Source organism: Haematobia irritans, chromosome 5, assembly GCF_050003625.1.
Source record: "Haematobia irritans isolate KBUSLIRL chromosome 5, ASM5000362v1, whole genome shotgun sequence".
Taxonomy (NCBI): Eukaryota; Metazoa; Arthropoda; class Insecta; order Diptera; family Muscidae; genus Haematobia; species Haematobia irritans.
In genome coordinates this window covers 7,586,964-7,611,591 of record NC_134401.1, presented here as the reverse complement: position 1 = coordinate 7,611,591, position 24,628 = coordinate 7,586,964, and the positions used below count along the sequence as shown (strand labels likewise).

Sequence of the window (24,628 nt, the reverse complement as noted above, 5' to 3'; positions counted from 1 at the left end):
ATGATGATTGCAGTTTGTAACACACACACATGCGTACATAAAGTACGAGTCCAGAGTGTGTAACTATCATCAACCAACATAGTCATGTACATCTGAATGTAGCATTCAAATGTTACGAGCAATAATAACAAAAGTAAATGCATATAAAGGGTGATTTGTTAAGAGCTTGATAACTTTTTTTTTTTAAAAAAACGCATAAAATTTGCAAAATCTCATCGGTTCTTTATTTGAAACGTTAGATTGGTCCATGACATTTACTTTTTGAAGATAATTTCATTTAAATGTTGACCGCGGCTGCGTCTTAGGTGGTCCATTCGGAAAGTCCAATTTTGGGCAACTTTTTCGAGCATTTCGGCCGGAATAGCCCGAATTTCTTCGGAAATGTTGTCTTCCAAAGCTGGAATAGTTGCTGGCTTATTTCTGTAGACTTTAGACTTGACGTAGCCCCACAAAAAATAGTCTAAAGGCGTCAAATCGCATGATCTTGGTGGCCAACTTACCGGTCCATTTCTTGAGATGAATTGTTCTCCGAAGTTTTCCCTCAAAATGGCCATAGAATCGCGAGCTGTGTGGCATGTAGCGCCATCTTGTTGAAACCACATGTCAACCAAGTTCAGTTCTTCCATTTTTGGCAACAAAAAGTGTTTTAGCATCGAACGATAGCGATCGCCATTCACCGTAACGTTGCGTCCAACAGCATCTTTGAAAAAATACGGTCCAATGATTCCACCAGCGTACAAACCACACCAAACAGTGCATTTTTCGGGATGCATGGGCAGTTCTTGAACGGCTTCTGGTTGCTCTTCACTCCAAATGCGGCAATTTTGCTTATTTACGTAGCCATTCAACCAGAAATGAGCCTCATCGCTGAACAAAATTTGTCGATAAAAAAGCGGATTTTCTGCCACTGATTTTGGTAATAAAATTCAATGATTTGCAAGCGTTGCTCGTTAGTAAGTCTATTCATGATGAAATGTCAAAGCATACTGAGCATCTTTCTCTTTGACACCATGTCTGAAATCCCACGTGATCTGTCAAATACTAATGCATGAAAATCCTAACCTCAAAAGAATCACCCTTTACATACGTACTCGTATATGTTTGGCAGAGTGATTAGATAATTCAGGGTGATAATATGAAGAATAAACAAACATAGTAGTGTAGCTACATATATGATTAGCGTATAATTATATGTCTTTAGTTTATATATCAGCGAATGGAATATATTATAACTAAGGCTAAAACAATTTAAGGACTTTCTAAGGAGAGTTTGTATAATTTATAACTATAATTCAAGAGAAAAATTTATAAATATTCCTATAACGCTGGCATTCCATTTTTAAGTTAAATTCTATCGAAATATAAAACACCATTAAAGTAGTGCATGCTTTTAGGCGAAATTGTAATTTAAAATTGCTATGGGATTTTTTGTATGCCCTTCACCACTACTGTGGTACAGGGTATAATATGTTTGTGCATTTGTATGTAACGCCAAGAAGGAGTAATCATAGAGCAACCTTTTAGTATACGGATCGGCTTACAATTAAATTCTGCGTCGATTTAGCGATGTCCGTCTGTCTGTCTTTCCGTCTGTCGGTCTGTTGATGTATTTTTGTGTGCAAAGTACAGCTCGCAGTTTTAGTCCGATTGTCCTAAAATTTGGTATAGGGTCCTGTTTCGGCTCAAAGACGATCCCTATTGATTTTGGAAAAAATCGGTTCAGATTTAGATATAGCTGCCATATATATTTTTCACCGATCTGGTCATAATTGGCGTGTATATCAACCGATCTTCCTCAAATTCCATACATCCGAATATTTTATCGGTCTCGAAAAACTTGCAAAATATCAGCCAAATCGGTTCAGATTAGATATAGCTCCCATATATAATTTTTAACTCCGATTTAGTTGAAATTTTGCACAGGGAGTAGAATTAGCATTGTAGCTATGCGTGCCAAATTTGGTTGGCATCGGTTCTGATTTAGATATAGCTCCCATATATCATATATGTTTTTCTGATTTCGACAAAAATGGTCAAAATACCAACATTTTCCTTGTTAAATCGCCACTGCTTAGTCGAAAAGTTGTAAAAATGACTCTAATTTTCCTAAACTTCTAACACATATATATCGAGCGATAAATCATAAATAAACTTTTGCGAAGTTTCCTTAAAATTGCTTCAGATTTAAATGTTTCCCATATTTTGTTTTACTAAAATTGTGTTTCACCCTAGTGCATTAGCCAACTTAAATTTTGAGTCTATAGATTTTGTAAAAGTCTATCAAATTCTGTCCAAATCGAGTGATATTTAAATGTATGTATTTGGGACAAACCTTTATATGTAGCCCACAACACATTTGACGGATGTGATATGGTATCGAAAATTTAGATCTACAAAGTGGTGCAGGGTATAATATAGTCGGCCCCGCCCGACTTTAGACTTTCCTTACTTGTTTTTCATTTCATTTTTACAGCGATGGTATTTTTTTGAAAATTTCATTTCTATAGGAAATTTTCTCAAAATTTCATTTCTATAAAAAATTTTCTAAAAATTTCATTTCTATAGGATATTTTCTGAAAATTTCATTTCTATAGGATATTTTCTGAAAATTTCATTTCTATAGGAAATCTTCTGAAAATGTCATCTCTATAGGAAATTTTCGGAAAACTTCATTTCTATAGGGAATTTTCAGAAAATTAAATTTCTATAGGAAGTTTTAGGAAAATTTCATTTCTATAGGAAGTTTTCGGAAAATTTCATTTCTAAAGGAAATTTTCGGAAAATTTTATTTCTATAGGAAATTTACTGAAAATTTCATTTCTATAGGAAATTTTCTGAAAATCTAATTTCTATGGGACATCTTCTGAAAATGTCATTTCTATGGGACATTTTCGGAAAATTTCATTTCTATAGAAATTTGTAGGAAAAATTCATTTCTATAAGAAATTTTCTGAAAATTTCAATTATTTAGAAATTTTCTAAAAATTTCATTTCTACATGGGATTTTCTGAAAATTTCATTTCTATAGAAAATTTTCTGAAAAGTTCATTTCCGTAGGAAATTTTCTGAAAATTTCATTTTTATAAAAAAATTTCGGAAAATTTTATTTTTATAGAAAAATTAATTTTGATGTTAAATTCTATCGAAATATAAAACACCATAAAAGTAGTACATGCTTTTAGGCGAAATTGTAATGTAAAGTTGCCATATTGTTAAAGTCTTTTTAAATTACTTATACGCCACAATCTATTTAAATTACATATACGTCACAATGTCCTTTATATAAAAGGAAGCACATTAAATTTAAAATATGTTTTATACGAGTACACTGCTTTTTTGGCTGCTGGAAGAATTTATCCCTTAATATATATTTCTTGTCTTTAACATCTCTCAGTTTATCCTTCCTTCTGATCTACAGAAATAACTTTATTTCTATCACTTTCTTTAATTATTTTAAATTGCTTCCATTTAAGGAATATTTCCTAAAAACGTTCTTCATTTTTTTCTTCATCATCATTATTGGAATAGCAAAAAGGTATCGATCTTAAATCCAATGACTATGAAGAAAAAAAGACTTGTCCTTTTTCCCGAAGGTCCCTACCCTATCTTTCAATATTTAGATTGTTATATTTCTTTTTCCTACTATCTTCTACATTTCTTTATGGCATTACGTTTCTTTAACTATAGTTTTCCTGGCCCTATAGTATATTTTTTTGTTACATTAAAATTCCTATAAATGTAATATAAATTTTATTCCCTTTTTCTTCAGTTTCTCTTCGGGATACCTTTGAGTAATGAAAAAGAACATCACACTTAACAATTGTTGCGCTTGCAGGCAACTGTGAATGATTTATAAAACGAAATTCAGTTGACATACTATAAAACATCTGAGATTGTAAAATTCTTTGTGTAAAATCTCATGTATATAAACTATCTTTAGGGTAAATTTCTTTAGTTGTCCTGATTTTGAAAACTGGTAAAATAAATGAGAAAAAATAAAGACATTGAAACCCTAAAGGAATGAAACGAGAATAAAAACTCTGCAGGCAAGTAGACAACAAGGCAGCATTTTCGAAAAGGAAACAAGGAAGAAACAAAATAATGATTTTTGATTCATAATCCTTTAATCAACAATTTTCTGAAATTTTTTTAATAGAACATTTTTCGAAAATTCATTCCTATAGAAAAACTTAGGAATTTGTCAACAAATTTCATTTCTATGGGAAATTTTAAAAAAATTAATTTCTATAGGAAATTTTCTCAAAATTTTATTTCTATAGGTAATTTTCTGAAATTTTCATTTTTTTAGGAAATTTTCTGAAATTTGCATTTTTTTAGGAAATTTTCATTCCTATATGAAATTTTATCAAAAAAATTTTTTCTGGAGTAAATTTTCTGAAATTTTCATTTCTATAGGAAATTTTATCAAAAATTTCTTTTCTGTAGTAAATTTTCTGAAAATTTCATTTCTATTGGAAATTTTCTGAAAATTTCATTTCTATAGGAAATTTTTTGAAAACTTCATATTTATAGAAATTTTTTGAAAATTTCATTTCTATAAGAAATTTGCGGAAAATTTTATTTCTATACGAATTTTTTAAAAACTTCATATTTATAGGAAATTTTCGGAAAATTTTATTTCTATAGAAATTCATTTCTATGGCATTTATTCTTTTTATTTCATTTTTATAGCGATTTCATTTCTATAGGAAATTTTCTAAAAATTTGCATTTCCATAGGAAATTTTCTGAAAATTTGCATTTCTATAGGAAATTTTCTGAAAATTTATTTTCTATAAGTAATTTCTGAAAAAAAAATTCATCTAGCAAATATTTAGAAAATGTTCACATTTTTAATAAGAATTATTTTTATATAGTTATTTTATTTATTTATTAATGAAATGTTGTTGTAAGAAACATAAAAAGTTTCGTTTAAAACTTACATTGGTATAATACAATTTTATGTTATTTAAATTACTAATACGTCATGTGGTATTCTCGTTACTTATACGCTCAGTAGTATTTATATTACCCATACGACATGATGGCGATTATGAACGAAAAGAGAATAGACAGATCAAAAATTCATTCTTGTTTCTTTTTATCGCTTAATAAATTCCTCTTAAATTCGGCCTACATATATATATAATATTTTAAAATTAACCAGAATGACCAAACAAAAATATGAAATAATATTTTAGATATGATTATGTTTTACAATTTTGAGAAATAGAAAAAGAAATACCCCAGAGCATATGTAAATATGACCAAATAAGGAAAATATAAATTTATCGCCACACACATATTCAAAGTCAAATCATGAAATTTAGAAATTGTTTTGGTTTCATTTATGAAAAATTACCCAGTTTCTTAGTATATATCATATTCCCGTTTCGGCATCCTTTATCCCTAGGGTTTCAAAAGAAATGGAAATAAAATTCACATTTTTATATTAACACAAAATATATATTTGAATATTGTTTTGTGGTTTTGCTGCTGTTTTCGTAGAACCATTCACTTGGTTGCCCGTAGGAAAAGGATGTCTAAATTCCCCCGTTGCTTTGCAAAATATGAAACAAAAACCTAATAAGATCCCTTTTTCCATTTATTTGCATTTTTTTCATTTCTTCTTATGTATTCTCCATATTTAAATAAAACCACATAGTAAGGACTAGTTGGTTGAGTTCGGCCTAAATAAAAAAAATGAAATTCGGCCGAATTTTAGGATTTGAACCTATTGTTTCCTATTATCCATATTAAATGAATATTTTTTTTGGAAAATAATAAATACGTCTTGAAATTAATTGCTTGTCTCACCATTCTAATATGGGTTTGCCGTAAGCATAAAATTTTTATAAGCTTTTGTGGTAGTGGTTCTGAGCCAAATTCTTTTATTCGGCCGTCTCCTATTATACATAGATATAGATATGAGTATAGGTAAGACAGATTTGTGCACTTTCTTTGCGGTATCCTGCAAAATACCTAACCACTACATTGCTTTGTGTACCATAGTCCTAGAAGGATGATACCACTACCATAGAAAAGAATTGCAAAACAAAAAATCCTTTAGGGGTTTAGCTACACAGCTATTGTGGAACATCTATGGCATAAAAAGGATTACATGGTATGGTAAGCATAAAGTATAAGGATAAAGGCATAAATAAGGCATTTGGTTTTATCATTATTGATGCAGTGCTATAATGGAAAGGGAAGCGGTAGGAAGCTTTACATATTAGAAGTAAATAAAATTGTAATAAAAAAATATGAGATTATATCTGTAGCAAAATATGAAGAAAAGAGAATGAGAAGGATTTGGCAAATACTGAGGGGCTGCATTAAGGCTTCATGATGTAACCCAAAACCATAAGCATGGGTTATTATCCTTTTTTCCCACCGACAAAAGGGATTTATGGAAATTAACCAATACCCATTGCCACCAAAAAGATAAAGACAAATGACAAAAAGTCAAGAAAAACCTTCGGCGGATACTTTACTAACAAATGGAAAAGATTTCTATAGTATAAAATATTAAAAAAAAATCTTATAGAAACAAAATTCTTAGAAAATTTTCGAAACAAATAAAATTTTCAGAAAACTTCCTCTAGAAATGAAAATTTTTAGAAATGTTTTTTTGTAGAAATGAAATTTTCAGAAATTACTTATAGAAAAGAAATTTTCAGAAAATTTCTTATAGAAATGAAAATGTTTAGATAATTTCCTATAGAAATGAAATTTTCGGAAAATTTCCGATAGAAACGAAATTTTCAAAAAATGACGTCGCCATAACAATGAAATGAAAAAAAAATCCCATAGAAATGAAATTTTTATAAAATTTCCTATAGAAATGAAATTTTCGGAAAAATTTCTTATAGAAATGAAATTTTTAGGAAACTTCCTATACAAATGGAATTTCTCAAAATTTTCCTCTAGAAATGAAATTCTACGAAAATTTCCTATAGAAATTAAATTTTCCGTAAATTTCCTATAGAAATGAAATTTGCAGAAAATTTCCTATACAAATAAAATTTGCAGAAAATTGCCTATACAAATAAAATTTGCAAAAAATTGCCTATAGAAATGAAATTCTACGAAAAATTCCTAAAATTTCCAATAGAAATGAAATTCTCCGAAAATTTCCTATAAAAGTGAAATTTGTAGAAAATTTCCTATAGTAATGAAATTCTCCAAAAATTTCCTATAGAAATAAAATTTTCCAAAAATTTCCTATAAAAGTGAAATTTGTAGAAAATTTCCTATAGAAATGAAATTTTCCGAAAATTTCCTATAAAAATAAAATGTTTAGGAAACTTTTTATACAAATGGAATTTCTCACAATTTCCTATAGAAGTGAAATTTGCAGAAAATTTCCTATAGAAATAAAATTTTCCGAAATTGTGAAATTTGTAGAAAATTTCCTATAGAAATGAAATTCTCCGAAAATTTCCTATAGAAGTGAAATTTGCAGAAAATTTCCTATACAAATAGATTTTGCAGAAAATTGCCTATAGAAATGAAATTCTACGAAAAATTCCTAAAAATTTCCAATAGAAATGAAATTCTCCTAAAATTTCCTATAAAAGTGAAATTTGTAGAAAATTTCCTATAGTAATGAAATTCTCCGAAAATTTCCTATAGAAATAAAATTTTCAGAAAATTTCCTATAAAAGTGAAATTTGTAGAAAATTTCCTATAGAAATAAAATTTTCCGAAATTTGTAGAAAGTTTCCTATAGTGATGAAATTCTCCGAAAATTTCCTATAGGAATAAAATTTTCCGAAAATTTCCTATAAAAGTGAAATTTGTAGAAAATTTCCTATATAAATAAAGTTTCCCGAAATTGTGAAATTTGTAGAAAATTTCCTATAGAAGTGAAATTTGCATAAAATTTCCTATAGAAATGAAAATTTCCGAAAATTTCCCATGAAAATAAAATTTTTAGGAAACTTTCTATACAAATGCAATTTCTCAAAATTTCCTATAGAAATAAAATTCTACGAAAAACTCCTATAAAAGTGAAATCTGTAGAAAATTTCCTATAGAAATGAAATTCTACGAAAATTTCCTATAGAAATGAAATTTGCAGAAAATTTCCTATAGAAATAAAATTTTCCGAAAATTGCCTATAGAAATGAAATTTTCCGAAATTGTGAAATTTGTAGAAAATTTCCTATAGAAATGAAATTCTCCGAAAATTTCCTATAAAAATAAAATTGTTAGGAAACTTTCTATACAAATGGAATTTATCAAAATTTCCTATAGAAATGAAATTCTACGAAAAATTCCTATAAAAGTGAAATCTGCAGAAAATTTCCTCTAGAAATGAAAATCTCCGAAAATTTCCTATAGAAGTGAAATTTGCAGAAAATTTCCTATAGAAATAAAATTTTCCAAAAATTGCCTATAAAAATGAAATTTTCCAAAATTGTCCTATAGAAATGAATTTTTCCGAAAATTCCCTATAGAAATTAAATTTTCCGAAAATTTCCTATAGAAATGAAATTTTCCTAAAAAATCCTATAGAAAAGACCTTCAGGCAAAAATTCTAAAAATTTCCTATAGAAATGAAATTTTCCGAAAATTCCCTATAGAAATTAAATTTTCAGAAAATTTCCTATAGAAATGAAATTTTCAGAAAATTTCCTATAGAAATGAAATTTTCCAAAAATTTCCTATAGAAATGAAATTTTCCGAAAATTTCCTATAGAAATGAAATAATCCGAAAATTTTCCGAAATTTTCTTATAGAAATGAAATTGTCTGAAAATTTCGTACAGGAATGAAATTTTCAAAAAAAATCCTTTAGAAATGTAATTACCCAAAATTTTCCTATAGAATTGAAATTTTCCGAAAATTTTGTATAAAAATTATCCTTTTTAGAAAATTTCCTATAGAAATGAAATTTTCTGGAAATTTTCTATACGAATGAAATTTTTCGAAATGTTCCTATTGAAATGAAATATTCCGAAAATGTCCTATAGAAATGAACTATTGCGAAAATTTCCTATAGAAATGAAATTTTCCCAAATTTTTCTATAGAAATGAAATATTCCGAAAATTTTCTACAGGAATGAAAGTTTCCGAAAATTTACTACAGCAATGAAATTTTCAGAAAAATTTCTATAGAAATGAAATTTTTCAAAATATGTTCAAAAATTCCCAAAAATTCACATATAATTTGTAAATAAAATTTTCAGAAAAGGAAATTTTGAAAATATTTTCTATAGAAATGAAACTTGCTGAAAAATTTGCAATAGAAACGAAATTTTCGGGATATTTTCTATACAAATAAAATATTCACAAAATTTCCTATAGAAATATTTTTTTTTTAATTTTCAGAAAATTTCCTACAGAAATGAAATTTCCTTTACACTCAAAAAAAAAGTGAACTCTCTATTGCACTAAAGCCAATTTAACTTTGTTTTAGTTCATGGAATTATTATATATGGAGAAAGTTTCATTTACTCTAATAATTTTTTGCGTACGTTAGTTAAATGAACTAAAAAACGGCAAAAAATTATACACAAATGAAGTAAAAAAGTTTTACTAAATTCGTACTTTTCACCAAATAGTTCATTATTTTTTTAAATTTGTAATTTTTATTACAAATTCGTCTACCATGAACTTCGTATGTCACTAAAGACATTCTTGCAATTTTGAACTCTAATTTTTTCTTACAAACTACAAAATTTCTTTGACAAGTTGAAAAAAATAATTATGTCTAATAAATTTTCTTGAATTTGTCGAAAAATATTTACTTAGTTTTGTGATATCGGCGTGATGTCCGCGTTTATAATACTGTTTAGTTAAAATTTTCTAAAAATATTAAAGATTTTCTAAAATTAACTAAATGTTTTCTTCCTGATGGGTTCACTGTTTTTTCAGTGTGGAAATTAAATTTTCCCAAAAATTTCCTATAGAAATTTTCCGAAATTTTTTTATAAAAATGATTTCTTTAGAAAATTTCCTATAGAAATTAAATTTTAATCCAAAAATTCAAGTCAAGTCATTGATTGATTTGATAGTCGATTGTTATGGATCCTTTGAGGCGACATCAAGAAACCATAACAATAGAATTCTCCTTCCCATCCATGGTAAATCAAAATACCTTTAAATCTTATCACTCTACCGCAAGTTAAAGAAAATAATAATAAAAGAAAAACAAACTTGTAAACCTAGAAGACAAACTCAAGTGCCCAACCATAAACGAAAGGAGGTCGCCACACAGAAAAATTACCAAGGCCGAAAAGAGAATTTATTGAAAAAGTTTCAAGTGCTCAAACTTACCTGTATTGGGTGGAGTAGCTTGAGGTGTTGTATTGTTACTGCTACAGGAGGGACCTCCACCACCGCCACTACTGCCAGCTGTACCAGCATCCTGCAGATGGCTTGAAGAGTGTGCCGCCAGCGGCGTCGAACACATGATGTTGTGTTGCGATGTTGAATGGGCATTGTCGAATAAATCGGATGTATTGATGCGTGGTTCCGGCAGTGAGAGTGGGCCCGAAGAACTCATGTCCATATCAAGCGGAGGAGAATTTTCCCGAACGCATGACATTAAACCGCCAGACATGCTGCAAAGAGAAAGAAACAAAAAAGATTTTTTTTTTTTATAAAAAAATACAATATGAAAAAAAAACTTTTTAAAATAAATTTTATATATTTTTTAGAATTTTATTTTAAAAATGTGCCTTACAGATATTAAATATTTTTGCTTTTTAATTTATTTTAATTAAATTAATTTTTATTTAAGAAATTTGAATAATTTAATTTTTTTCCATTTATTATATTATATATATTTTGCTATTTATTTTAATTAAATTAATTTTAATTATTTATTTTGTTATTTAATTTTATGTTTTTGTAATAAATTAAAATAAATTTATTTTTAATTCAAATAATTCGATCTTGATTGTTTTAGTTAGATACAGTTTTTTTAGTTGTATTTTTATTTTAAGAATTTTTTATTTAATTTTTGATATAATTTTTTTATATAAAAAATAATTATAAAAAATCCATTACAAATTTACAACAATATTTTTTTCATTTCCTCATCATTTAGAATGTCATCCGCTAACATTAATAATATCATCATTCAAAAAGCAATCAAATTGCTTGACTCAATCATGTTAAGCAATTTAAAGCTGACCTATTTTCTTGCCAGTCCTTACAATCCTTTTACCCCCTCAACTATAGGCTACCACCAAGGATTTTCTTGCTTGGTCAATTTTGATTTTCTTTGCATTTGTGATACTCTGTGATGCTCTACAATATCATCGTGCCCTATCAAAAGCCAGCACATATCGAACACTGAACATTCTAGGAGTTCTATTAAAAGCTTTTTCCAATCATATTAAAGCAAATTTGCATTCAGTGACAAGGACCAAATGTGAAATGGTCTACACTGTTAGTTCTTAGTGATAAGTTTGAGCATGTAAATAGACCGGAGATTACATTTAAATTTTATTTTTTTAGATGACAGAAATTATCTTTAGGTTAGGTTGTGAAAGCATTTCGATTGGCTGGGTTGCAAAATTGCACTATTCTGGGTAATATGGTTAACGTAGAGCAGGCAAAGCACTCGATTTCATTTTCATATACATCTCCTAATTCAATTTGTCGAACAACTAGAATGCTTACTTAATATGCGTCATTAGCAAATAAAATATGGCACTCGAAGTTTGAAAAGGTGGCACAAAAGGTCGCACATTTTCTCAGAAAAAAAAAAATAAATTTATATTTTTGTTATATAAAAAAATTATCATTTGACCATTAATTCATCAATATGCGTAGAAGAGTAATCCTGTATACCATGTTCAATGTTCATTGAAATGTTACCATACTTTCCGGCAGTACCCTTGAAAGCAGGGAAATGTGCTCCCAAATATAATATTGGATAAAAAAATTCGACAGTTTATTGAAGCATGTCCGTAACAGATATACAAAAAGTAACCTAACATAATAATTTCTATAGAAAATTTTCATTCCGATACTTGCATACTTTAAGGATATAGTTTAAAAGTACAATGAAGAAAAAATGTAATCAAAATATAAAGAAAACATAACAATTTGTCTAGGCTCGAATTATGTCCATGGTTTTATAGATATAACAGTATAGAGAAGCAATTTCATACGGATATACAGGGAGTATTCCAATATACTTTCTATAGAAATTTCGCATATTTACATACTTTCAGGCGTTACACATATCCGCTTGAATACCGAGAAAAATGCTGCCGAATTTTACATTGAACGAGACAACTGAACAGTTTGCTAGGACTATCCGTAGTTTAAACAGATATTCAGAGAGTAAGACAATATAATTTCTATAGAAAATTTTCATTAAGCTACTTCCAGGCGGTCGCTTGAAAGTTCAACAAAGGCAAAATATGCTCAAAAGTATAACATTCGAAATTTGTCAAAAATTTTATTTCTATAGAAAATTTTGTCAACATTTTATTTCTATAGAAAATTTTGTCAAAATTTTATTTCTATAGAAAATTTTGAGAAAATTTTATTTCTTTTTTTGCTGCAAGTAGAGGATGCTGATGAGGAATGTGGTAATTCCGAAACGTGCGTCCATCCAACCATCTTGCAGTCTATAGGGCTTTGCCCAAATAAATTTGACAAACATTCTTTTCCTCTGTTGGTTAAGCTACTCTTGTAGTTTAGTCAATGTATGGTTTTAAGCTGAAATAAAAAAAAACAACAACAATGCTTAAAGAACAAAACCAACAAGAACAAAACAAATGGAAAAAGAAGAGGAGGCACGCTCAAAATAAACCCAGCCATGTGAATTCAAATCGATGATTTGACAGTGGCATAGGAAAAGAGATATGTTTGTTTCGAGTTTATTTCGGCATAAGCCGGCTATCAATGTAAAACCTTTTTTCGGAGGGTTCAAGTGTGGTTTTTGTTGGGTTTAATAAACTGCCTGAATTTATTCTGATAATTGGTTGATAGTTTTGCTGCAAGTAGAGGATGCTGATGAGGAATGTGGTAATTCCGAAACGTGCGTCCATCCAACCATCTTGCAGTCTATAGGGCTTTGCCCAAATAAATTTGACAAACATTCTTTTCCTCTGTTGGTTAAGCTACTCTTGTAGTTTAGTCAATGTATGGTTTTAAGCTGAAATAAAAAAAAAAACAACAACAATGCTTAAAGAACAAAACCAACAAGAACAAAACAAAACAAATGGAAAAAGAAGAGGAGGCACGCTCAAAATAAACCCAGCCATGTGAATTCAAATCGATGATTTGACAGTGGCATAGGAAAAGAGATATGTTTGTTTCGAGTTTATTTCGGCATAAGCCGGCTATCAATGTAAAACCTTTTTTCGGAGGGTTCAAGTGTGGTTTTTGTTGGGTTTAATAAACTGCCTGAATTTATTCTGATAATTGGTTGATAGTTTTGCTGCAAGTAGAGGATGCTGATGAGGAATGTGGTAATTCCGAAACGTGCGTCCATCCAACCATCTTGCAGTCTATAGGGCTTTGCCCAAATAAATTTGACAAACATTCTTTTCCTCTGTTGGTTAAGCTACTCTTGTAGTTTAGTCAATGTATGGTTTTAAGCTGAAATAAAAAAAAACAACAAATTTTATTTCTATAGAAAATTTTGTGAAAATTTTATTTCTATAAAAAATTTTGTCAAAATTTTATTTCTATAGAAAATTTTGTCATAATTTTAATTTTATAGAAAATTTTGTCAAAATTTATTTCTATAGAAAATTTAGTCAAAATTTTAATTTTATAGAAAATTTTGTCAAAATTTTATTTATATAGAAAATTTTCGTCAAAATTTTTTTCTAAGAATATTTTGTCAAAATTTTATTTCTATAGAAAATTTTGTTAAAATTTTATTTTTATGGAAAATTTTGTTCAAATTTTATTTCTTAGAAAATTTTGTCAAAATTTTATTTCTATAGAAATTTTTCTCGAAATTTCATTTCTATAGAAAATTCTGTGAAAAATTTTTTTTATAGAAAATTTTGTCAAAATTTTATTTCTATAGAAAATTTTCGTCAATATTTTATTTCTATAGAAAATTTTGTCAAAATTTTATTTCTATAGAAAATTTTCGTCAAAATTTTATTTCGACAGAAAATTTTCGTCAAAATTTTTTCTAAGAAAATTTTGTCAAAATTTTATTTCTATAGAAAATTTTGTCAAAAATTTAATTTTATAGAAAATTTTGTCAAAATTTTATTGCTATAGAAAATTTTGTTAAACATTTATTTCTATAGAAATTTTTGTCTAAAATTTCATTTCTATAAAAAATTTTGTCAAAATTTTATTTCTACAAAAAATTTTGTCGAAATTTTATTTCTATAGAAAATTTTGTCACAATTTTATTTCTATAGAAAATTTTCGTCAAAATTTTATTTCTATAGGAAATTTCGTCAAAATTTTTGTCAAAATTTTATTTCTATAGAATATTTTCGTCAAAATTTTATTTTTTCAGAAAATTTTCGTCAACATTTTTTTCAAGAAAATTTTGTCTAAAATGTCATTTCTATAGAAAATTTTGTCAAAGTTTTATTTCTATAGAAAATTGGGTCAACATTTCATTTTTTAGAAATTTTTGTTTCTATAGAAATATTTGTCAAAATTTTATTTCTATAGAAATATTTGTCAAAATTTTATTTCTATAGAAAATTTTGTCAAAATTTTATTTCTATAGAAAATTGTGTCAAAATTTTATTTCTATAGAAATTTTTGTCACAATTTTATTTCTATAGAAAATGTTATCAAAATTTTATTTCTATAGAAAATTCTGTGAATATTTTATTTCTATAGAAAATTTTGTCAAAATTTTATTTCTATAGAAAATTTTGTCAAAATTTTATTTCAATAGAAAATTTTGTCAAAATTTTATTTCTATGGAAAATTTTGTCAAAATTTTATTTCTATCGAAAATTATGTCAAAATTTTATTTCTATAGAAAATTTTGTCAAAATTTTATTTCTATAGAAAATTTTCTTAAAATTTTCTCAAAATTTTATGAAAACTTTCCTTTCTATAGAAAATTTTCATCGAAATTTTTTTTCTATAGAAAATTTTCGTCAAAATTTTATTACTATAGAAAATTTTGCTAAAATGTCATTTCTATAGATAATTTTGTCAACTTTTTATTTCAATAGAAAAGTGGGTCAACATTTCATTTTTTAGAAATTTTTGTCTAAAATTTTGTTTCTATAGAAATATTTGTCAAAATTTTATTTCTATAGAAAATTTTGGCAAAATTTTATTTCTATAGGAAATTTTGTCAAAATTTGATTTCTATAGAAAATTTTGTCAAAATTTTATTTCTATAGAAAATTTTATTTCTATCGTAAGTTTTATCAAAATTTTATTTCTATAGTAATTTTTTTTCAAAATTTTTCTTCCTGTAGAAAATTTTTTCAAAATTTTATTTCTACAGAAAATTGAAGTACCTCTTAATTGGAGAGGAATGTCTCCCCAGTTTTAATATTGGACCAGAAGACTCAACAATTGGTTAGTAGGAATCATGACAGTAATTTGAACCAGTAACACAGTATATCATTTAAAGAAAGTTTTCATTTGGATTTTGGCCTACTTTAAGGCGATCTCTTCTTCGCTTAAAATCACCATGTTACGAGAGGTGAAAAAATATTAAAAAATATAACATCAGGCATGAAAACTTTACTTTGCTAAGGCTTGAATAACAATGGCCATAATTTTAACGATATATGTCGATATAGGGAAGTTACCCTGTATGTCTATAGATATTTAAGCTATTTGCATACTTTTAGGCGTTCCGCTTGAAATCTCTATAATCTGATATAAAAAGGCACAATTAAAATTTTTAATTAACTTTTCTAAAATGTTTAGCATTTTTGAAAATGGTGCAGTGCAAATAATCAACAAAATATTTTGACATTTTTCAAATTTTCTTTTTTCGTTTCTTCTCAAACAATTCGCAAAAAGATGACATTAATTCATTATTTGCTTTTGGGTGAAAAAGAAAAAATCTATCAAATTTTTTTCTCTCCTGTCATTCGAAAGAAGAAAAATTTGCCTACGAAAAAAATTCAAAAGATCCAACGACAATTTTCACAAATGTGATAACATCAAATTATATTTGCCCTACACCCTGAGCACTTCACTTCGACATTGACAATTTGGCAAATTATGTGTCTTCTTCAAGCAATAAATCTCGCGATATAGCTATAAATCTTTCATGTTAAGTCAATTATACGAGTCGAGGTATTAAATTGGTATCTCTTTCGTTTCATTGGCATACCTTCATTGGGAAAAATCGGCAAAGAAAAATCCATTTTCAAATATGAGGAGGAGATGGGGTGGATTTTTCAAAGTAGTACGTATCACGTCAAAAACACTCAACCGTAGACACTCATGCAAATACTGAGGACAGATGGATAGATAGAACAGCATCAGCTAAAATGTGATACACATCACACAGCCATAGATAATATTTATGCGAATCGAGTGACAGGAAAGATTGAAGCGCCACGGATGAAATCTATATGCTGGCGGATGTCCACCTTTCATTTGTTCGTTAAATGGAATGTGCAAAGGACGCTGGGTAGGGAGTATGGTTGGATATGTCATGCGTTTGAATAGCAAAACTTGGGAGATTGATTAAAGGCAGCTAGTAAATTAATCAATACTTGGATGGTAGAGAAACCAAAGACAGATGTAGGGAAGATGAATTTAAAGAATTAAATTAAACTTAATAAAAATTGTTAATATTTTATTTCTATAGAATATTTTATCAAAATTATATATCTTTAGAAATTTTTGTCTAAAATTTCATTTCTATAGAAAATTTTGTCAAAATTTTATTTCTATAGAACATTTTGTCAAAATTTTATTTCTATAGAAAATTTTGTTAAAATTTTATTTCCATAGAAAATTTTTGTCAAAATTTTATTTCTATAGAAAATTTTGGTCAACATTTTTTTTCTATAACAAATTTTGTCAAAATTTTATTATATAGAATATTCAAATCAAAATTTTATTTCTATAGAAAATTTTGTCAAAATTTTATTTCTATAGAAAACGTTGTCAATATTTTATTCCTAAAGAAAATTATGTCAAAATTTCATTTCTATAGAAAATTTTATATAAATTTTATTTCTATAGAAAATTTTATCAAAATTGTATTTCTTTAGAAATTTTTATCTATAATTTTATTTCTATAGAAAATTTTGCCAAAATTTCATTTCTATAGAAACATTTGTCAAAATTTTATTTTTATAGAAAATGTTGTCAAAATTTCATTTCTATAAAAAAAAATTGTTGGAATTTTATTTCTATAGAAAATTTTTTCAAAATTGTATTTCTATAAAAAAAAATTGTTGGAATTTTATTTCTATAGAAAATTTTTTCAAAATTTTATATTATATCAAAATTATATTTCTTTAGACATTTTTTCTAAAATTTCATTTCCCCTTTTTGTCAAAATTTAATTTTATAGAAAATTTTCTCAAAATTTTATTTCTATAGAAAATTTTGTCAATGTTTTATTTCTATAGAAAATTTTCTCAAAATTTTATTCCTATAGAAAATTTTGTCAAAATTTCATTTCTATGGAAAATTTTGTCTAAATTTCATTTCTATAGAAAATTTTGTTTAAATTTTATTTCAATAAAAAATTTTGTCAAAATTGTATTTCTTTAAAAAATTTTATCTATAATTTTATCTCCACAGAAAATTTTGTCACAATTTTATTTTTATAGAAAATTTTGTCAAAATTTTATTTCTATAGAAAAATTTCTCAAAATTTTATTTCTACAGAGAATTTTGTCAAAATTTTATTTCTATAGAGAATTTTGTCAAAATGTTATTTCTATAGAAAATTTTATTTCTCATTTTGTCAAAATTTTATTTTTATAGAAAATTTTGTTAAAATTTTATTTTATAGAAAATTTTCTCAAAATTTTATTTCTATAGAAAATTTTATCAAAATTTTATTTCTCTAGAAAATTTTGTCAAAATTTTATTTCTATAGAAAATTTTATTTCTCATTTTATCAAAATTTTATTTCTCTAGAAAATTTTGTCAAAATTTTATTTCTATAGAAAATTTTGTCAATATTTTATTTCTATAGAAAATTTTCTCAAAATTTTATTCCTATAGAAAATTTTGTCAAAATTTCATTTCTATGGAAAATTTTGTCTAAATTTCATTTCTATAGAAAATTTTGTCTAAGTTTTATTTCTATAGAAAATTTTGTCAAAATTTTATTTCTATAACAATTTTTTCAAAATTTTATTTCTATAGAAAATTTCGTCAAAATTTTATTATATAGAAAATTTAAATCAAAATTTTATTTCTATAGAAAATTTTCTCAAAACATCTTCCTATAGGTATTTTTTCAAAATTTTATTTCTAAAAAAAATGTTTTCAAAATTTTATTTCTATAGAATTTTTTTTTATTTCTATGGAAAATTTTGTCAAAATCTTATTTCTAAAGAAAATTTTGTCAAAATTTTATTTCTGTAGAAAATTTTGTTAAATTTTATTTCTATAGAAAATGTTGTTAAATTTTTATTTTTATATGCTTCACATTTGGCACATAATAATTTTCACATTATGAGTCATTATAAACCCTGAAATCTTGTCGCCCCCACAATCGAAAAACAAAAACAAAATGCCATCACACATTTTATTTATTGATTCGTAGAGCTCCTCAATATCCTCGCTTGCCTCATTCGTTATAAATGTGACGCAATAACTCTGAACATAAATATAAATTCAAATATGATTTATAAACTCTCTGATAAAGCATATTTTAGTGTCATTAACATTTCGCACACATACAAACACATAAAAAGGGGAAAGAAACTCATAGAAACAAGATTCCCGGAAAGTGAAACCAAAGTATGTGATGATGAGTCCTTAGACACGCATGAACCACAAACACCATACACAGGCATGGATAAAATAAAATCAAATAAAATTAATTTTCTTCATGAGAAATCAGGGGAAATCTACATGATTTACGACAGCGAAGAGCTTATGGGTAATGAAATAAAAAAAAAAACGTTTCCATATGAGATTAGCGATTTTATTTATATGAATATTACACAAAAAAAAAATTAAGAATACATAGGTGAAATAATATATTTTTTATTTTTAGAAATAAAGCCCTAAATTTTAATGAAAAATAAAAACTCAAATAATTGCTTTTTAAAGCAAAATGATATGTAAACCAGACCAAAGTCTTGAAGATATTAAATTTATAAACTTTAAAAATGTTCGAAATGGCATTTTTTGTTTTTATTGTTAGTGACTCCAGCGATTTTAAATGCAAAGCAGTAGAATATTTCTATTTCTATTTCCATATAATGAACGAGAAAAATCATTGTGGAATTTCTACACATTATTAAAATTTTTACTCCCAATACATTATTCAACAAAGTTTTGTTTTATTAATAATTATATATTATTTTTAATATATATTGTCCATTAATAATTGATCAATATACATTTTCATTGTATATCTTCAGTTTCGGTCTCATCTTTTAGTCAAATGACACTATTGTGAATGAGTTTACAAAATAGCGCCTAAAGATATGCAACAGTTTTTGATAACTTATTTACGAAGTTTACAGTAGACCTTCGTATTTATAAATTAACAACCACTAGATGGCGCTTTACTGTTGGACGTTTAATTCTACAATCTTAGAAGTACAGATTATAGGAGTGTTTGTGTTTTTAAAATATGCAATTGCTTGCAAAATTATTAGTATTAAATATCGATTGACAATGAGATCCTTAATGATACACATTGGTGTGACTACACTCAAAAAAAAAAAGAACGCTCCAATTTAACACTATTTCAGTTCATGAAAATGGTTATGTTTTAATCAAATTTCTTCAATATGAGAAAGCTTTCTTGACTTTAAAAATTTTGTACGTTAGTTAAATGAACTAGAAAGGGGATAAAATTATATATCTATATAGTACAAAATTTCTTGACATTTTTTAAAATTTACCACAAATGCCCTACCCTTGAACTTCGTATGGTCCTGAAGATATTTTTGCAATTTTGAAATCAGTTTTTTTGCTTCAAACTACGAAATTTTATTTAAGAAGTGAAAAAAACTAATTATGTCCAATCAATTTTCTTGATTTTGTCGAAAAATATTTACTATGACACTTGTAAAACAAACTAGTAAAGTTTTCTATATTTCCCATACTGGTGGAGTCACTTTATTTAGTGTAATTTTTTTTAACAAACGTCCAAAGCCCCAAACAAAATCCGATTGAATTTAAACAAAAAATATAAAAAATTAGGGAGTCTGAAAGAAGTAAAATTAAGGTTGCTATTCGAGCCGAAAATAATCTACCAAAATTGGGAGAACAATTTACCAAAAAACTACCAAACAAAAAAAATATTTTGAAAATTTTTATTTCAATTTATTTCTAACGAAAATCTTGATAAAATTTTATTTCAAGAGAAAATTTTAACAAAATTTTATTTCTATAGAAAATTTTGACAAAATTTTATTTCTATAGAAACTTTTCTTAAAATTTTATTTCTATAGAAACTTTTCTCAAAATTTTATTTCTATAGAAATTTTTCTCAAAATTTTATTTCTATAGAAATTTTTCTCAAAATTTTATTTCTAGAGAAAATTTTGATAAAATTTTATTTCAAGAGAAGATTTTAACAAAATTTTATTTCTATAGAAACTTTTCTCAAAATTTTATTTCTATAAAAAAAATTGTCAAAATTTTATTTCTATAGAAAGTTTTCTCAAAATTGTATTTCTAGAGAAAATTTTGATAAAATTTTATTTCAAGAGAAAATTTTAACAAAATTTTATTTCTATAGAAAATTTTTTCAAAATTTTATTTCTAGAGAAAATTTTTACAAAATTTTATTTCTATAGAAACTTTTCTTAAAATTTTATTTCTATAGAAACTTTTCTTAAAATTTTATTTCTATAGAACTTTTCTCAAAATTTTATTTCTATAGAAATTTTTCTCAAAATTTTATATCTATAGAAATTTTTCTCAAAATTTTATTTCTAGAGAAGATTTTAACAAAATTTTATTTCTATAGAAACTTTTCTCAAAATTTTATTTCTATAAAAAAAATTGTCAAAATTTTATTTCTATAGAAAGTTTTCTCAAAATTGTATTTCTAGAGAAAATTTTGATAAAATTTTATTTCAAGAGAAAATTTTAGCAAAATTTTATTTCAAGAGAAAATTTTAACAAAATTTTATTTCTATAGAAAATTTTGTCAAAATTTAATTTCTATAGAAAATTTTGTCAAAATTTAATTTCTATAGAAAATTTAGTCAAAATTTTATTTTTATAGAAAATTTTTTAAAAATTTTATTACTAGAGAAAATTTTGACAAAAGTTTATTTCTATAGAAACTTTTCTCAAAATTTAATTTCTATAGAAAATTTTCTCAAAATTTTATTACTAGAGAAAATTTTGACAAAAGTTTATTTCTATAGAAACTTTTCTCAAAATTTTATTTCTATAAAAAATTTGTCAAAATTTTATTTCTATAGAAACTTTTCTCAAAATTTTATTTCTAGAGAAAATTTTGACAAAATTTTATTTCTATAGAAAATTTTGTCTAAATTTTATTTCTATAGAAAATTTTGTCAAAATTTTATTTCTATAGAAAATTTTGTCAAAATTTTATTTCTATACAAAATTTTCTCAAAATTTTGTTTCTATAGAAACTTTCTCAAAATTTTATTTCTATAAAAAAATTTGTCAAAATTTTATTTCTATAGAAATTTTTTTCAAAACTTTACTTCTAAAAAAAATTTTGTCAAAATTTTATTTCTAGAGAAAATTTTGTCAAAATTTTATTTCTAGAGAAAATTTTGGCAAAATTTTATTTCTAGAGAAAATTTTGACAAAATTTTATTTCTATAGAAACTTTTCTTAAAATTTTATTTCTATAGAAACTTTTCTTAAAATTTTATTTCTATAGAACTTTTCTCAAAATTTTATTTCTATAGAAATTTTTCTCAAAATTTTATATCTATAGAAATTTTTCTCAAAATTTTATTTCTAGAGAAGATTTTAACAAAATTTTATTTCTATAGAAACTTTTCTCAAAATTTTATTTCTATAAAAAAAATTGTCAAAATTTTATTTCTATAGAAAGTTTTCTCAAAATTGTATTTCTAGAGAAAATTTTGATAAAATTTTATTTCAAGAGAAAATTTTAGCAAAATTTTATTTCAAGAGAAAATTTTAACAAAATTTTATTTCTATAGAAAATTTTGTCAAAATTTAATTTCTATAGAAAATTTTGTCAAAATTTAATTTCTATAGAAAATTTAGTCAAAATTTTATTTTTATAGAAAATTTTTTAAAAATTTTATTACTAGAGAAAATTTTGACAAAAGTTTATTTCTATAGAAACTTTTCTCAAAATTTAATTTCTATAGAAAATTTTCTCAAAATTTTATTACTAGAGAAAATTTTGACAAAAGTTTATTTCTATAGAAACTTTTCTCAAAATTTTATTTCTATAAAAAATTTGTCAAAATTTTATTTCTATAGAAACTTTTCTCAAAATTTTATTTCTAGAGAAAATTTTGACAAAATTTTATTTCTATAGAAAATTTTGTCTAAATTTTATTTCTATAGAAAATTTTGTCAAAATTTTATTTCTATAGAAAATTTTGTCAAAATTTTATTTCTATACAAAATTTTCTCAAAATTTTGTTTCTATAGAAACTTTCTCAAAATTTTATTTCTATAAAAAAATTTGTCAAAATTTTATTTCTATAGAAATTTTTTTCAAAACTTTACTTCTAAAAAAAATTTTGTCAAAATTTTATTTCTAGAGAAAATTTTGTCAAAATTTTATTTCTAGAGAAAATTTTGGCAAAATTTTATTTCTAGAGAAAATTTTGACAAAATTTTTTTCTATACAAAATTTTGTCAAAATTTTATTTCTATAAAAAAATTGTCAAAATTTTATTTCTATAGAAACTTTATTCAAAATTTTATTTCTAGGGAAATTTTTGACAAAATTTTATTTCTAGAGAAAATTTTGACAAAATTTTATTTCTCGAGAAAATTTTGACAAAATTTTATTTCTCGAGAAAATTTTGACAAAATTTTATTTCTATAGAAACTTTTCTCAAAATTTTATTTCTATAAAAAAAATTGTCAAAATTTTATTTCTATAGAAAGTTTTCTCAAAATTGTATTTCTAGAGAAAATTTTGATAAAATTTTATTTCAAGAGAAAATTTTAACAAAATTTTATTTCTATAGAAAATTTTTTCAAAATTTTATTTCTAGAGAAAATTTTTACAAAATTTTATTTCTATAGAAACTTTTCTTAAAATTTTATTTCTATAGAAACTTTTCTTAAAATTTTATTTCTATAGAACTTTTCTCAAAATTTTATTTCTATAGAAATTTTTCTCAAAATTTTATATCTATAGAAATTTTTCTCAAAATTTTATTTCTAGAGAAGATTTTAACAAAATTTTATTTCTATAGAAACTTTTCTCAAAATTTTATTTCTATAAAAAAAATTGTCAAAATTTTATTTCTATAGAAAGTTTTCTCAAAATTGTATTTCTAGAGAAAATTTTGATAAAATTTTATTTCAAGAGAAAATTTTAGCAAAATTTTATTTCAAGAGAAAATTTTAACAAAATTTTATTTCTATAGAAAATTTTGTCAAAATTTTATTTCTATAGAAACTTTTCTCAAAATTTTATTTCTAGAGAAAATTTTGACAAAATTTTATTTCTATAGAAAATTTTGTCTAAATTTAATTTCTATAGAAAATTTTGTCAAAATTTTATTTCTATACAAAATTTTCTCAAAATTTTGTTTCTATAAAAACTTTCTCAAAATTTTATTTCTATAAAAAAAATTGTCAAAATTTTATTTCTATAGAAAATTTTTTCAAAACTTTACTTCAAAAAAAAATTTTGTCAAAATTTTATTTCTAGAGAAAATTTTGACAAATTTTTTTTTCTATACAAAATTTTGACAAAATTTTTTTCTATACAAACTTTTGTCATAATTTTATTTCTATAAAAAAATTTGTCAAAATTTGTCAAAATTTTATTATCACAATGGACTGAATAGTCTAAGTGAGCCTGAAATTTAATCGGGCTGCCACTTTAACCTATTTCTATAGAAACTTTATTCAAAATTTTATTTCTAGGGAAATTTTTGACAAAATTTTATTTCTAGAGAAAATTTTGACAAAATTTTATTTCTCGAGAAAATTTTGACAAAATTTTATTTCTATAGAAACTTTTCTCAAAATTTTATTTCTATAGAAAAAATTGTCAAAATTTTATTTCTATAGAAACTTTTCTCAAAATTTTATTTCTATAAAAAAAATTGTCAAAATTTTATTTCTAGGTAAATTTTATTTCTAGGAAAATGTTCTCATTTTTTTTTTTAATATGGTGACTATTCTAACTGGGTTTTTTAGAAACGAAAGTTTCTATCAAAGAGGTATAATCTTAGAAGGTATATATATAAAGAGGTATATATCTTAGAAACCTTTGACCTAAATCTGATCTTCCTAACTATGGCAATTAAGGCCTTCAATTTCATGCAAATTAATTGACTATATCTATGTGTAATTTAATTTTATAAGCATCCAGGGTGTCGTATAAAT

General features: G+C 24.7%; 1 protein-coding gene across 4 annotated transcripts in view; it reads right to left on the bottom strand.

Moving 5' to 3' along the window:
- The window catches only part of LOC142237787 (uncharacterized), a 234,103-nt gene that overhangs the window by 119,764 nt on the left and 89,711 nt on the right, over positions 1 to 24,628 (bottom strand). For 3 of the 4 annotated variants that reach the window (XM_075309198.1, XM_075309197.1, XM_075309196.1), the window contains one exon: positions 10,283 to 10,569. In XM_075309198.1, the coding sequence (XP_075165313.1) occupies positions 10,283 to 10,568 (286 nt within the window). In that variant the 5' untranslated portion in view covers position 10,569. Of the gene's footprint in view, positions 1 to 10,282; positions 10,572 to 24,628 lie in introns of all 4 variants that reach the window. The other variant, XM_075309199.1, reaches the window with a different exon arrangement.